The sequence below is a fragment of the Dendrobium catenatum genome, unplaced genomic scaffold, assembly GCF_001605985.2.
Source record: "Dendrobium catenatum unplaced genomic scaffold, ASM160598v2 fragScaff_scaffold_718, whole genome shotgun sequence".
NCBI lineage: Eukaryota > Viridiplantae > Streptophyta > Magnoliopsida > Asparagales > Orchidaceae > Dendrobium > Dendrobium catenatum.
In genome coordinates, this window is record NW_021319180.1 from 436,447 (window position 1) to 453,497 (window position 17,051).

The following is a 17,051-nucleotide window of genomic DNA, read 5'->3' on the forward strand; positions in this document are numbered from 1 at the left end:
GCGCGAACGGGCTGGAAATCGCGCGAACGAGGGCTCTGGCGCGAATGGGAGCTTCGCCTGGTACTCCTGCTCCCGTTCTCTCTTGCTCGTTCTCTCTGTGTGTGTCGGGACGGAAGAAAGAAAGCCAAGGGGGAGCCGAATGCCGCTCCCCACTCCCTCTCCCGCTCTTGTTTCGCTCTGGCTTCGGACGGACAGCCTAAGGGACCGCCCAAATGAGCCTATGAGGCTCTCTCGTTACTTGAAACGAGGAGAATGTACTTGAGTACATTGAACCCAAATTTGGGTGAGATTTGAGAGAAAATCTCAGCCCTAGGTTCAAAATCCTGATTTGGGGAGTTGGTTGAGCCCAAATCAATCAATTGGGGCTGAAATTGGCTCCGAATTGGGCTCGACCAGAATCGATTTGAGTCGATTTGGGTCCGATTTTGTTCGATTGAGTCAATTTTGTGAAATTGAACTCGGATCGACGCCGAAATGTGTCGAACTGCGTCGAATTGGGCTCGACGGCGCTCGACGAGGTTCGATTGGGTTTGATTTTATTTGATTTAATTTTAATTAAATTAAATTGTGTTCAATTTAATTAAAACGAGGCTTAATTTGAGTCAATTTAACCACGACAACGATCAATTGAGTTGATCGAGCGCAATCGAGTCTAGTCGGGCTCGATCGGGGTCGAATCGATGCGAAAATATTCGTCAACACCTTAGAGTAGATCTTTTGCTGCTGTCTTGACCTGAGAAAGCCTAGAGGAGAGGGAGAGAGAGGATTTTGTGAGGGAGAGCTTGTGAGGAAATTTCACAAGGTTTGCTTCAAGCATTGTTCCACTTCTTCTTCTTCCACTAGAGTCTCTTGTCCTTGGAGGGTTGAGAGAGATCTTCTTCAGCAATTGATCAAGGTTCTCTGCCTGGAGCAAAAGGACTTAGGTTCTATGCCTGCTTCAGGAGGAAGCAAAAGGAGTTAGGTTCTCTACCTCGCCGGGGTTGGCGAAAAGGAGTTTTTGTGAGGGCTTATCCGCCTTGCTATGAGAGCAAAAGGAAAGTCACTGTGTTTAGTGCAATACCCAGAGGGCGCCTCCGGGGAGTGGACGTAGGTCGAGTTGACCGAACCACTATAAATTTCTGAGTTCTTTTTTTATTAATCTTCCGCATTTATTCTTCCACACTTTGATTTTCATTGTGGTGATTTTGGTTTGAGTTTTGTGATTGTGTTTTGATCTGAAAGATTTTTTAAAATACCAATTCACCCCCCCTCTTGATTAGCCTTGGGCTAATTCATAAGGGCTTAACATCCCTAACGAACTTTCAGAGTTCATCTCCAAATGTGAAACGTGTCAAATGGTGAAAGCTAAGCATCAGAGGCCTAGTGGACTATTGCAATCGTTGTTTATTCCAGAGTAAAATGAAATGAAATTACTATGGATTTTCTCAGATCTAGGAAAGATCATGATGTAGTGTGGGTCATTAGGGATAAGTTACAAAAATTTGCTCATTTTCTTCCAATACTGACTCTGTAGCTCAGTTGTATGTGAAGGAAATTATCAAGCTGTATAGAATTCCTAAAGTTGTTGTTTCTAATCGTGAAGACAGTTTCACTTCGAAGTTGTGGAAAAGTATTCAGAAGGGTCTGGGAACAAAGTTAAATTTCACTACAGCCTTTCATCCCCAGACAAATGAGCGATCTAAGAGAGTGAATCAGATTTTAGAAGATCTATTAAGGCTCTGTGTTATAGATTTTGATGGAAGCTAGAAAGATCGTATTCCTTTGATTGAATTTAATTATAACAGTAATTTCTAAGCAAGTATTACTATGGCTCCATACGAAGTTTTGTATGGGAAAATGTGTAAAACATCGTTATCTAGGACTTAAACAGGAGAAAGAAAATTGATAGGTTCTGAGCTGGTAAACAGTACCACTGAAAATAGCAAACTGATTAGAAAAAGGTTAGAAGTAGTCCAGGACAACCCGAAGAAGTATTTTGACCTAAAGCATAACTCTATTGAGTTTCAAACTAGTGATTTTGTCGATCTAAAAGCTCCTCCAATGAAGGAAGTAAGCAAATTTGGAAAAGACAGTTAGCTAAGCCCTAGATATATAGGACCGTTTTAAGTTATTAAAAGGGTAGGAAAATCTGCTTATATATTATTTTTGCCAAATCAACTGTCAAAAAATCATAATGAATTTCATGCATCAGAATTGAGAAAATGGATATCTCCTATTGGCAAAAGAGTTCCTGAAGCAAAATTAGATGTATAGTCCAATTTGACCAATAGGGAGGAACCTAAGTGTATTCTAGCTTTTGATGATAAGCAACTAAGAAATAAGCAGATTATAATAGTCAAGGTCCAATGGAAGCATAAAACAAAAAGAGAGCAACTTGGAAGAAGAAAGCTGAGATAAGGAGGTTGTATCAAGATCTATTCCAATTGGAATATTGATGACGACATTCTTTGAGGGGACGATGTGATATTTGTCATCTGAAATTCAGGCAATTACCCATTAATGATCCTAAATTTTGAGTTTAATAGTAATTATAAGTATTGAAATGCTGAATGGATAGAAAATAATCAAGGTTTGGAGCCTGAGGAGTGGAAAACCAAATTTTAATTTTTTCTCTGCGAGTGCTGTAGTGCTCTAGCATTGAGCTCTCAAGAAAAATGGGAAAAAATAAGTTTTGGTCGAGCATTTTAGCGTCGTGTAGTGTTCCCGCAACGTTGGGTCGAGACTTGCGAGATTCTGAAAGATTCTCTATGGGCGTTGTGGGGCTCAAAATTTGGGTGTCAAATTGCTAAGCTGAATTAGTGATATTTAAATATTAAAAATATCTTGATTCATTTGCAAAAACCCATTACACCTTTAGCTTGCCAAAGAAGAACATAAGAAAATGAAAGTAAAGAGAAAGAAATAGGACATTTGGAGTCCAAGATAAGAAATTTGTCTATTCAGCCAATTAGGAAAATTATTAGGCTGCAAAATGTACCCTATTTCTGATTTCAAATCCCAAGTGTTTATAAAGAGAAATGTTTTTAAACATGTTTTTACTGAGTTTAAGAAAGGTTTCACCATACAACTTTTATTATATTCTCCATTATAGATAATTTGACTATAAGAATATAAAATTTCACCAATCAATTCATTCTGTATGATGATACTAAAAAATGGTGGCATCTCTAAACCTCAATACAATTGGCAAAGTATGTTAATTTAGCATTTTACATAATCTGTATAAAATTAATATAATTCTGAGAACTTCGTATAGACACTTGAAATGTGGGGATTTTTATATAACAACAACATCAAGCCTTTATCCCACTGTGTCGTGTCAGCTACATGAATCATTTTTCTCCATTATGTCTTGTTAAAAATTAAATTTTCATTTAAATCTAATAAAGAAATATCATGTCTAATATTTTATAACCAAGTCTTTTTAAGTCTATCTCTACCTTTCTTAACATAAGCCAAATCCAATACATCTACTTCAGTTGCATATTACATTTGCATTTCAATACATTCTAGAGCTTTGTTGTGAAAAAACAAAAATATACTCTAAAATTCTCTGTTTTGAATTATTATGCTCTGCAGTAGCTCTAAACTGAATTTGTATTGGAATATACTCTGTTCTGTGTTGGCACCTATCTTTAGCAGATGTGAGATGAAATTTGGAAGTTATAAGAAACATCCACGCATGTACCTTACTACATTCACTTTCATATGTTAATTAGTATACAAAAAATTGTAAAATAATAGTTACTTTTATTATTTTATTTATTGTTCATGTTGAGCTATGAATTGAACTATATTATGGGGGACAAGGGTGACTTACTGAGTTTACTACTCACCTTATTATTTATAACATTTCAAGCAAAGGTAAGAGTTCCGCTGAGTTGGCTAAGTTTAATAGAAAATAGAAAGTCTAATTTTAAAAGGTACACATAATTTCATAGTTCATATGATTTTTTTTTTGTTGCGATCATTATAATCTGGACTAATGTGATCTAATTATTTTGAAAGAGATATTCGGTATATACTCTTTTGATGTGTATTCTTTATCGTTTAGAACAACTAGTTGGCTATGGTGAAATAATAAATTACAAAAGAATTAGCAAGTAAATAGGAAATTAGGTTTAAATTTCTCCTTTAGGTCCTATGGAGTTACGGCTCTCACCCCAAGTGATGGGTAGGGCGAGTACTCCTTCAATCTCCCTATGTTATCCTGAGAAACCATAGAGAGTATCTGAAGTAGGGGTGTGTTGAGAAGCAAGTGGGTTCATTCTTTTTAAATAATGTATTTATATTCACAAAAATCTACATATATATATATATATATACACGATCAATTTAATAGTTTGTGATTAGCATAGTGATGACGATGATGTTGTTGTGGGGGTTTCCCCTCCTGTGGGAAAGTTAACTTTCACAAATGTAATTAGGAGACATCTATAGTTAGAGCTCATAAAGTAGATATCGATTTGACAACCCTGATCTTCCTCTTCTTTGTCGGCGAGTTAACTCACTATCCTACCATAATTGCAAGCACAACTCCTGCAATGTGCACGGAATGAGTTAGGACGGGCATGTTGTCACCCCCCCCCCCTCCAAGGGATCTTTTATTTTAGCACTAATTAGGATCGGTGAGTACGAATTCCTTTAGTTTCCCAGGCTTTGATGAGCTCTTCTACTAAACCCTAGAGGTAGTGGCATTCTTCTATGTCATGATAATGGTTCATAAAGAAAGCATAGTACCTTAAAATATCCTAAGTGTGTGTGTCATAGGCAACGAATGCTTAAAAACTCCCTATTCTGGATGGCCTCTTCTAACTTGGCTATAAAAACTCTCAGCAAAGTGTAGATGGGATAAGCTGGTAGGCAATATGTGAGTTCTTCACAGTACGAGGGAGTGACACAAGTTGGCGCCTTTACTCTTGAAGCGAGTGAACCTGCAATCCTCAATGGTGAGGGGTGCCCTTTGAGGTTCTAAGCAATGGAAATCTCACAAAGAGTTTGGTCTTTTGTGCCTTATATCCCTAGGAAAAATTCATTCTCTTTTCGCCCTCACTATTGTTCACTTTTGAGCGCGAGCTCATGCGGACAAGTGGCTGAGGATGATTCAACTACCATGTCGTACTCTTCAGCATTTACATGGATATTAGCCAACTACTATATCTCGGTAAGAGTTCCTGGTTGTTGTAGGTCAAGATCATAGTATAATAGACCCTCTCTCAGTCCTTAGGTCAAGGTAACCTATGCAACTATAGGCTCAAAGTCCTTTACCTCGAGCTTTTCACTTTGGAACCTTACTATAAAGCTCCTCAGTGACTCTCATGGATCCTTCCTAATCTTCGTGGGCTTGTGAATTCTTCAATCGCATATGCGCATTGGTGAATTGTATTACAAACATTCTTTTAAAATTTGAAAAAGAAGTCATTACTCCCATCAGCAAACGAGTAAACCAACTCAATGTCGACTCCTTGAGGATTATAAAAAAGAGATGATATTTCTAGCATCTTTAATATCAAAGAGGGAGGTCAAGGATTCAAAGGTGGGGACATGGTCCATTGGGTCAGTCCTACCTCTGCATGACTCTAAGATACCTTGAACTTCTTGGGATACAGTCTAACTGCCACGACTCCCTTGAAAATATGTCGGCGAGTTCAGGTTCTATTTTCCTAACTCGCCCAGTCGGCAAGTTGTACTCCTCATCACTGGGCAAGGTGTGAGTGGGATCAAGTATCAGTATCAAGGCCAATGCTCTATTATTTGACTTCATACGATGAACTGCAAAGTCAAACAAAACCTCAAGAGTATTGTCCCTTCGTACTCACCCTTGGAATCTGCCCTGGGCATTTTGAGTCATCTTTATAATTCTTTCCTCTATCTCTGGCAGAATGCAACGAGTAGTGTGGTTTTGTTCTCTGTATTTATTGATGATTCTAAGGCACCTAACTCATTGAGGTGTGCCTGTTTTCACATCACTGGCATCAATCTACACTCACCATAACTAAGAAGATGTTATGTCCAAATTTGTCCATGGATGGCACACACTCTTACTAGTAGGCCAACCTGTAAGCATGCGGCCAGAAACTTGTACGAGAATGAAGAGGGAATGGGAAAATGCTAGAGAGAAGCTGTTGTGAATACATATATCGTTACAGGAAAAAAAAGATCGATGTATAATAAGATTCAAAAGATCTAAACAAAGGTGTCAAATGCTCCTCATTACCCCTTATTTATAAAATTCTATGAGCTACAAAAAAGACTACACCAAAAAAAAAATTATAATATTACAAAAATTATCCTGGACATGTGTTGCCTCTTACTTGGCTGAGGAAAAGCACAAGCAATAAAGCTCTATTGATCAATCACTGGGGAGGCTTAATAGTGTCGAGTATGCACTGGATGAGCTTGGTAGTGTCAAGTAAGAGTGGGCAAGTTCCAAAAAAGGGGTGTTTGATGATTGAGAATTGTCTGGGAGCCACCAATGACCTAGGCTGAGCTTTGGATCGGCTGGAAGATGAGGCAATCGGTCTAGGGCTATTGAGAAGACAAGCTCAGTGGTTGATCGGTCTCGGCAGGGCGAGTTGATGGTTCCTTGAACAAACACTTTCATATAGTTAAACTTGGATGCATGAGGTTGACGGCTCCCGCCCCTGATGGGGGCGAGTTACTGTGTTAACTATCTCCATTTCATGAGGCGAGTGGCGAGTTGTTTGGCTGGCGAGGTTCCTCGTTACCCATGAGAGGAGTGATCTACCTAAGCAGGCCCGAGCGAGTGAGGCCTAATGTCACTCGGCAGGGCGAGTTCCTCTGTATAACCCATCGGATGCAAGCCATTCCCTGGTATCTTGCCAATTACCTACTAAGTGCATGGGATGATATATACAAGTATACATGGGGCTAGTTGCTATATTGACTACCTCTATCTCATGAGGCGAGTGGCAAGTCGCTTGGTTGGGTAGGTTTCTCATTTCCCTTGAGAGGAGCGATCTCCTTTCGCAAGTTCGAGCGAGTGGAACTTGTGTAACTAGGGCGAGTTCCTTTGTGAGGCCATTAGATATGAGTCCTCCCCTGGTAAGTATCAATCTATGATGCACAGACATGGACACAACGACACAAATACGACACAACACGAACACAGAACACGTTAGTTATTGAAAATATAGGACATGAACACGAGTTGGACACGGTATTATAATTTTTATATTTTAAAATTTGTGTAGAAAAATTGAATAAATATAATATTAAAACTAATTTAGGAATAATAAGTCATTTAATGAGAATTTAAGCTTAAAATAATTAATAATAGGATGTCGAGAGTTGGGCATTAATGTCATGTATCAATTATCGACAGATGAGACGACAATGCTGTTGAAAGTCAGACATCGATGTTATGTATTAAAAGTATTGGGGGGCATCGATGTCAAGAGGGCGTCTTTCATCAATGTTGAGAGGGGGTTGGCCGTCGATATTAAAACAACGTCAGATAAAGATGAGCTGTCAAGTTGTGGGCATAGAAATTGCTAGAGTCGAGCATAAATGTCAAGAGAGTGTTAGACTTTGAAGCTAAAATGGTTTTGAAATATCGATATTGTAATGATGTCAGACATCGATGTTAAGATGACATCCGTTATTGTTGTGAAACCAAAGTCGCAACCCACCAAAGAGAAACAAAAATGAGAATATTCAATGAATGGGGTATTGAATGTGAACGATTGATTTGGTAATGTGCATAGAAAATAAAAAATTTAGTTTTTATATTTTAAATAAATAAAATTTTAAATAAAAGAAATTTTATTTAAAAACAATTATAAAGTATTTAGAACATGAGTGTCGAACACGTGTATCGAATTTGTATTTAATATTTTTATAATCGAACACGTTCTCAGTATGTCCGACACGTGTCAGGGGAGTGTCGGATGCGTGTCGTGTCAGAAATATATCAAACACTGCACTCCTCTTTGAGTATAAGTGTCGGCACATCATAGGTATCAATGAAGGCATATGCAAGTACCAACCTATAAAGGCATATGCGAGTGCCTAACCTGCTAACTACCTACTAAGTAGGTAGTACCTATAAAGGCATATGCAAGTATGCAAATAAATCTCTTTTCAGTTTGTCCAGGGCTTCCAATCCCTAACTATCCAAAATACAACAATGAACATCATATAACTAAAACAGGTTTTCATTTTAATGGTCCCTACACCAATAACTTGCCGTACAAGCAGCATACTGCAATGGTTAGATTCAGGTTCAACAAAAACCAAAAGTATTACCCCCATGAAAATTTTCTGGAGACAAAATCAAGCAGCCTAAAGAAAAACAATGAAGACAACAACTAATATAAAAAGGAAGCAAGTAGTCAGAACAAATTCAAGGAGCAGTAAGCTTTCTCCAATTCGCAATCTCAATCTAGATTTTAACCAGGAATACTAACGAAGAAAATGATGAAACACAATAAGACTCAGATTCTAGCAATTACCGGTTCCAGTGCCGGTGGGATCTCCTCCTTGGACGACGAAGGACTTGATGATCCGGTGGAAGATGGTGTTGTCGTAGTAGCCCTCAAGGCATAGTTGTACGAAGTTACGGACGGCATTCGGGGCCTCCTTCGGCCATAGTTCAATGTCGATTGGACCCACTGTCGTATTGACCGCCACCTTCCCCTTCGTCGGCGGCTCCAATACATAGACAGAAGACATGGAGATCACTGGAGTGCAGCCAGGATCGCGTGCCGACCTCTTCCGCTTTAGCTACCTTTCCTTTCCGTGGAAAAACTATTACAAGACCATTTCATTTAATTGTACTAAAATATAATTTATTAATTTTACTATAATATAATTTACTATTTAATTTATTAATTTAATTTGTTAATTTTACTCTAGTCAAATTTACTGATTTTATTTTTTAATGGGCAAAATGGCAAGTTGTTTTATTTTTAAACGACTTGCCTGACCAGTCGTAAACAAAGGCAACAACTTGCCTTTGCTAGATTAACCTAGCATGTGATCAACCTATCCCTTCTATCATATGACCAGATCAATCCATCCAAACCTAAAACCCCACCTGTCGCACTTGTGCCCAAAGACCTTTGCCATGTGGATTTGCCCCGTCAAAGCCAGTCGTTGGATTACCAAACGACTATCATCATTTTTAAATTTTCAAATTTTGGTTATGTTTTAACCAAAATAAATTACAACATATATCATTTTAAAAATTTGTCCAAAAAAAAAAAAGTTTGAGCTTATTTGATTGTTTGAACTTTGAAATCATTTAGAATAATTAAAAAAAATTATGTATCATTTGATCACATATAGCCATGCAGTGCACTTTTGTTTCTCTCTTTCAAAGTGTCTTAATTGTAAAGTATTTTAAGAGTTGTAGCATTTTCGGTGTTCAATATGACGAAAAAATACAATATAAAATTTAAGGGAATTTGAAATTTCATGTCTAATTCATCTCACTTTGGATGAATTTAAATGCATTAAAAATACAAAGATTCACCCACTTCCATTGGCCCTATTCACAACCACAACCATCTACCATCATTGGTCACCACTATTGTCCAATGACAATGGTCATCGTCGGGAAGATTTAGATTTAAACTTTGAATGAGATATTGATTCCCAAACGAGCAAATTTAAGACCTACCCAAGAGATCGATTCCCAAACAGGAATATCCAAACTTCGAATGGAGATCGATTCTCAAATAAAGATGAATACCCGAATGGGAGATCGGTTCCCAAACGATCAAATTTAAGACCTAACCGAGAGATCGATTCTCAGACATGAAATTTTACACATTAAATGGGAGATCAATTCCCAAAAAAAGATGGATACCCAAATGAGAGATAATTTCTCAAACGAGCAAATTTAAGAACTAACCGAGGGATGGATTCTCAAAGAGGAAGATTTAAACTTTTAATGGGAGATTGATTCAAGACAAAGATAGATACCCAAATGGGAGATCGATTTCTAAATGAACGAATTTAAGACTCAGCCGAGAGATCAATTCTCGGACAAGAAGATTTAAACTTTGAATAAGAGATCAATTTTCAGGCAAAGATGAAAACCATAATAGGAGATCGATTCTCAAACGAGTAAAATTAAGACCAGACTGAGAGATTTATTCTCAAACATGAAGATTTAAATTTGGAATGGGAGATTGATTCTCAAACAAAGATTAATATTTGAGTGGGAGATCAATTCCAAAATGAGAAAATTTAAGGCATGTCCAAAGATTGATTCTTGGATATGAAGATTTAAACTTTGAATGGGAGATCAATTCTCGAAAAAATGTGGATATCCGAGTGGAAGATTGATTCCAAAATGAGCAAACTTATAACTTAACCAAGGTATCGATTCTCAAACAAGAAAATTTAGACTTTGAATGGGAGATCAATTCCCAAACAAAGATGGATACTCGAGTGGTAGATCGATTCCTAAATGAGGGGATTTAGAACTTGATTGAGAGATCGATTATCAGACAGGGAAATTTAACTTTGAATGGGAGATTGATTTTCAAGCAAAGATGGATGCTCAAGGGGGAGATCAATTCTTATATGACCAAATTTGGGTTGGAAGAAGAATAGTCAAGAGACTACTCGATCTTTAAAAGTTGTCAAATTGCATGTTTCAAGGAGTTTCACAGTTTATAAGTTTTAATAAAGGCTTATGGACCCAATTTTGTTATTTGGACCCAGTTCATTTATATAGTTTTTGTGGCATTGATAATTAAAACTTCAAGATTTACTTTATTACAAAATTCTTATAATACATCAACTATTATAATACTTCATAAGATATTGTACATTGATAGGCATCATGTAACGATCTCTTTTACAATCTATAAACTGATAAGAACCTCCTTAGTAGACTTTCTCCAACATGAACGGACCCTCCCATATAGTTTCAAATTTTTTGTCTATCTTTCAATGAATAAAAATGGGTCTTTGTAGAAGTAACACCAAGTCATCTACTTTAAAAGTTCTCAGACAAACCAATTTATTGTGAGGTTTGATCATTTTATCTTTATACAACTCGAGGTTTTGCTAAGCTTGCATACGCTTCTTCTTCAAACCTTTGAGCTCTCGAATTGAATTTTAGAATTTTGATATGAGTTATTTTGTAATTCACTGTAATCCAGAGTGAAGTTAGATGCACTTCCAAAGGAATAATCGCTTATGCGCCAAAGGCTAAAGCGTATAGCATATATTGAGTTAGAGTTCTAAATTTGGTTCAGCTAGCCCACATTAGCTTCAACGAACTTCTCGTGTCATTGATGTTTGTTATCACTAAGGTTTTCTTTAATATATGAACCAAGATTTTGTTGCGAATCTAGATTTAGGAATTATAATTTTGATGATAACAAATATTTTTGACACTTCTGTTTGTTTTACTATTGCCCTGCCTACTAAAGTTTCAGGTCCACAAGGTCAATTGCAAATCAAGCTATCTCAAGATTGGGTAAGTTAGGACTGAGTCAGTTTGTAAGTATACTTTAAGTGTTTTTATATTTTTTTGAGTCAAATGTAATAAAGTGGGTCCTGATACTAAATAACCTTACACACACATACTCAAGAAAAAAAAATCTGTCTATTTTAGAGTTTTTTTTTTGTTTTTGATCATATTGTCCAGGACGATCCAAAATTATCCAGGATGATCAATTAAAAATAGAAATCATAATTAAGGCATCATGGTTAAGGCAGCCAAAATGAAGCAAATCGTCCTTGATGATATTAGCATCGTCTTGGACGATATGCTCAAATCAGAAAGAATCAGCTGTCAACTCTTTTAGGCATATTATTATTTTTGGACATTATCCAAGACATCATTTTGCATTATAATTATGCATAAATTAGTCTGATGATTAAGAAAAGAAATTAAGGTTTGATTGATCGATCATATCATCCTGGATGATCACAGGATCATCCTAGATGATCACAGGATCGTCCTGGACGATTAGTTAAACAATCCTTAGTTTCTTCCTAGACGACTAGATTTGAAAGATATGTATTCATTTGAACTAATTATATTGGATGATCTAATAATCCTCCCGAACGATCAGTTATTTTTTCATTATCCAACATGAAAAGTCTGGTCAAACAGAGCATTGGTCTGGATGATTCTTGATGTTTTTGAACTAATCATACATGATGATGTACCATCATTTTGGATGATTAGAACAAATAAATCTTCTAATCATCTAACCTCCCCAGATCATCCTAGTTGATTGAGCTAAATTTGTACTGATCGTACAGGACGATCCGTCGATCATCATGGATTATCTTTATCAATTAATTACAATTTAGTATAAATTTGAAGCTCTTCTATATAAGATCTCTTATTTACTCAAGATGTAATCTTTTGCTGTTGTTCTAGCTTAAGAGAGCCAAAAGGAGAGAGAGAGCTTGGGAGAAAGAGAGAGGATCTTGTGAGGGGGGTTTGTGAGGGTTTCATAAAGGTTGCTCCAAGTAAGGATCTGAGTCATCCTCTCTAGTCATTATACCTGATTCCGTGGAGGTTCTAGAGAGGTCTACTTCATTGATTGATCATGATTCTCTGCCTGCTTTAGGAGGAAGCAAAAGGAGTTGGGTTCTCTGCTGCTTCAGGAGGAAGCGAAAGGAGTTGAATTCTCTACCTCACTAGGGTTGGTGGAAAGGGATTTTTGTGTAGGCTTCTCTACCTTGCTATGGGAGCAAAATGAGAGTCACTGAGTTTAGTGCAATACCCAGAGGAGAGGCTTCAGGGAGTGGACATAAGTCAAGTTGACTGAACCACTATAAAATATGGTGTGTTTTTCTTATTATATTTTCAAAATTTATTTTCTAGTGAATTATTATTTGGTTTAGATCGTGAATTTTTTTTTGAGAATTTTTAAAAATTTAATTTATTCCCCCTAGGGGTGTCAATTCGGGTAAGCAATTCGGGTTCGGGTGGAACCTGAATTGACCCGGCTTTAAACGGGTCAACCCAAACTCGACCCATTTATGTAAACGAGTCAGCTTTTTCAACCCAGACCCGACCCACGCGGGTTGCTGGGTTGACACAACCCAACCCGAACTTTTGAAATACTCCTAGCGGCGCAGCAGCAACGGCAGCGGCGGAGCAGCGGGAGCAGTGGCAGACAGCAACGGCAGCACGCATCGCAGGCGGAGCAGCGGTAGGATGTGTTGATACGCACGCGCACAGGATGGGTTTGCCACTTCGGGTTCGCTACTTCGCTGGTTTGGGACACACGAGGGATGGGTTCGCCACTTCACCGCTGTGGAGTCGGGACTCTTGAGTCTTGAAGCACACGCGAGACTCGACCGTCCACCTCTTTGGGACATGCACCGCACAGGCATTGTCGCGTCGATGCGACTTGACAGGCTGACAGTTGATGCTTTGGGCAGAGCACTCAATGCTTCGGGCAGGGCAGGCAGTAGATCGGGCAAAGTTTTTTACATACCTTTTGATTACATGACCACCTTTATTTGATAACATACCTTTTGATTTCTAAAAAATGTACATGTCCACTTTTTTATAATCAATTGACTATCGCATGTGGATGCTTGTTAAAGAAGGTTATTCAGCTCCGTCACGTGAAATTAATGACATAAAAACTAAATTTCCATTTTCTGAATGGACTTTTGATGATAGGGATTTAGCACAACTTAATGCAAATTATTTAAACTATTTTTTTGTGCTTTGAAATTGGAAGATTACAAGTGTGTCTCAACTTGTGCTACTAGTAAAGAAATATGTGATAGATTGTATGTTACTTATAAAGGGATAAATGAAGTCAAACAATATAGGTTAAATATCTTACTACATGACTACAAACTTTTTTGCACAAAACCTAGTGAATCGATATCTAAAATATATACTAGGTTTACTCAAATTGTCACCTCACTGCATGTTTTAGGAAGAGAGCTAACTAACTATAAAAAGTTAATAAAATCTTGAGATGCTTGCCTTCTTCCCTTCATGCAAAAATAACTGCTATCACTGAATCTAATGATTTGAATACTTATTCTACTGATAACTTACTTGGTTCACTCATTACTTATGAGCAAAGAGTGAACCAAAGCTAACTTGATGTATGTGAGAAAAAGAAGGATAAAACTATGGCGATGAAGGCTAACAATACGGATAATGATTCTTCTGGGTCTGAAAGTGATGGTGTTGCCTTAATCACTAGGCAATTCAAAAGCTTTTTAAGGAAGAAATAAAAGCACCATCAGAAATAGAACAAAGGTAAGGCAAACAAAAATTTTAAAAGTTCTTCTGATATGATTTATTTTGAATATAGGAAGTCGGGACATGTGAAAGATGATTGTCCTACACTTAAGGCTCACTCAAGTAAGGAGAAGGGTGAGAAGAAACCAAAGTTTAAGAAGGATAAAAAGCGGATTTAAAAGACACTCTAGGCGAATTATGCATCTTACTCCTCTAAGACTGAAGCTGAGGAGGAGGCAACAAACTTGTGCTTGATGTTAGACGATCATCTTGGTCAGTTTGACCAAGAAGAGGTATGTGAACTAACCTATAATCAATTACATGAAGTTTCTGAGAAAATTCATGCATCATATAGAAAATTTAAGAAATTTCATGCTAGTCTGAAATTGGAATTTTTAAATTTACAAAAAGAGCATGAAGTGTTATTTAAAGAACACTCTACACTTCATAGCAATCACATGTCATTACTTGATGAGTTTGATGAGTTAAATAAAAAGCATTCTGAGTTGGTCATTAAGCATGATTCATTATAAGCATCCTACACTGCACTTGAAAATGATTTTAAAACACATATTGATGAATTTGAAAGTTGGGGCTACTATTTGAAAGTTAATAATGCTATTTTAGAAAGTGCTAACTCGTTGTTTAAAGTTGAATTGAAAGTACTTGAAAAAAATAGGACTCTACTTACACCTGAACAATTTTTCAATCCTAATCTAAAGCCAAAAGTTTTGAAACCTAGAAAGAGGCACTATAACCCTAATATATTAGTAAACCCATTTCCTAGTATTAGATGTTTTTCATGTGGCATGCTATAACACATCTCTTTTTTTTTTTTAAGTCCTGCAAAAGCATTGAATTAAGAAACAAGCCTAGATGCAAACTAAATCGGTAACATCTCAGCCTTGATTAAATCAATCAAGGTGATAGGAATGCTACCATAGGAAAATCTATCAAAAATAAAGCTGCCGTCTAAAGCTAAAGTAGCACAAAAAGAAGCTACTTTATTACATTCTCTATTAACATGATGAAAAATGACCTTATTAAAGTCACTCAAGAAGTCAAGCTCATTGGCCGGCCAACTGTCCAATTGCAAATCAACCTTCTTCAAAGAATCTTGTAAGAATGTAATCACATTGACATGATCACTTTCAATGATAATGCCCTTACTTTCAAGTATCCAACTTTGTATAAAGTCTCTAATATCCACAATAACCTCCATCTCTTGTTGAGCAACATCACAATGGATCTTTTTTCCTTCCAAATGCAAGAAGAAGTCTCCCTTTGTGGTCTCTGAAAATTCCTCCAATACCACCCCTATTTGAGCTTAACATAGAAGCATCCACATTGATCTTGATCCAATCTAGTGGTGGGGGGCGCCAAGAAAGAAAGAACTCCCTAGGGAGATTAGCACCCCAGCTAACTAGATTTGGAGAAGACTTCAAAATAGCGAGAGAAAGCACATTCGCAGCCACTACAGAACAGGGCAAAGATGCCTTACCATGCTTAACAAGGTTACATTTTTTCCAGTTTAAAAACATGGCTACACAATAAATTCTAGCAAACCCAGAATTCTGTCGAGATCCCCTTCTCAGCTCCTGAAGATAGCCCTCCAAAGATTGAAAAACTGGAATACATAACCCCCAAGCACGAATACTATTAAGCACATCCTGTAAGAATTTGCAGTGAATAATAATATGCTCATAGTTTTCCATATCCTGGCACCCTCTGGCGTAAAGATCCTCAGCTGTGAGTCTTCAAAACTTAAGGAAATAATTTGTAGGAATGGCAAATTTACTAAGCCTCCACCAAAAAATTTCCACATTGTAGTTAAGCTTTAAGCTCTTAAGCCAATTATAAAAACCATCATTATCAAAAATACCTCTTCTTCTCATGACATCATCATAAGCCAGCGCAGAAATGGATTTACCTGAGAACTTGTATACAAACTCCAGCTGATCAACCCACTGAGCATGAACCTGCACCTCCCTGGTAAGGCAGACCAGGTCTTCATGAAAACAAGTATGTAATTTGGCTTCATCCCATTCTCCCGAATCATCAATATGTTGTTGAACATAAAGATTCTCCAAAGCACCACAATCCAGAAATGTTGGCCACTCGTTTAGACACCTATCTAATAGCTAGGTATCACTTAGAACCAGAATTTTGTCTCCTTTTCCCACTCTCCACCTCATAATAGGCTTCAAGTATTTATCTCCCTCCTTTAAAATTTTCCAAACATTAGAAGAACACTTCAAACCATTATCAATAAGCACATTATCACCAAATTTAGCCTTAATAGTACGATGAAACAAAGTCTCTGGTTTATGGATAAAGTTCTAGGCTAATCTTGCTCGAAGAGTACCTGATTTGGTGGAGAAAGATTGCACTCCCAGGCCACCAACAATCCTTGGGTTACAAATATCCTCCCAAGATACATAATGTAAACCTTGCTTTCTATTTTGTTTGTGTCATAAAAATTTCCTGCAAGATTTTTCTACCTCTAGCATCACCTTCTTAGGAACCAAGGAGTGAGTAATAGTATAGTTCGGGAGTGAAAGCAAAGAGGATTTGATAAGCATGATTTTACCTCCTAGAGAAAGATTTTCTCCCCCAAACATTTAGCCTATCAGTAACATTGCTTAATAAATCTTTAAAATCAACAACACCTAACTTCTTCAAGGAGATCTTAACCCCCAAATAGTACAACTTCTTAACCACCTTGAATCCAAGGATACGAGCCAACTTCTTCCTACAAGATCTCTTTACAAACTTACAAATGATTACTTGAGACTTGTTAACATTGACTCTTTGCCCCATCCAATTACAAAAGAGCTTC

The 17,051-nt window shown here is 37.2% G+C and overlaps 1 protein-coding gene across 5 annotated transcripts in view; it reads right to left on the reverse strand.

The window, feature by feature from the left end:
* The window catches only part of LOC110107360 (peptidyl-prolyl cis-trans isomerase CYP57), an 84,081-nt gene extending 75,308 nt beyond the window's left edge, over window positions 1-8,773 (reverse strand). For all 5 annotated transcript variants that reach the window (XR_003701262.1, XR_002304360.2, XR_002304362.2 and 2 more), the window contains exon 1: window positions 8,475-8,773. Coding sequence is in view for 1 of the 5 variants with exons in the window: in XM_020837602.2 (XP_020693261.1) it covers window positions 8,475-8,694 (220 nt within the window). In the remaining 4 variants the exon portion in view is untranslated. The remainder of the gene's footprint in view (window positions 1-8,474) is intronic.
* Window positions 8,774-17,051: the final 8,278 nt, after the last annotated feature.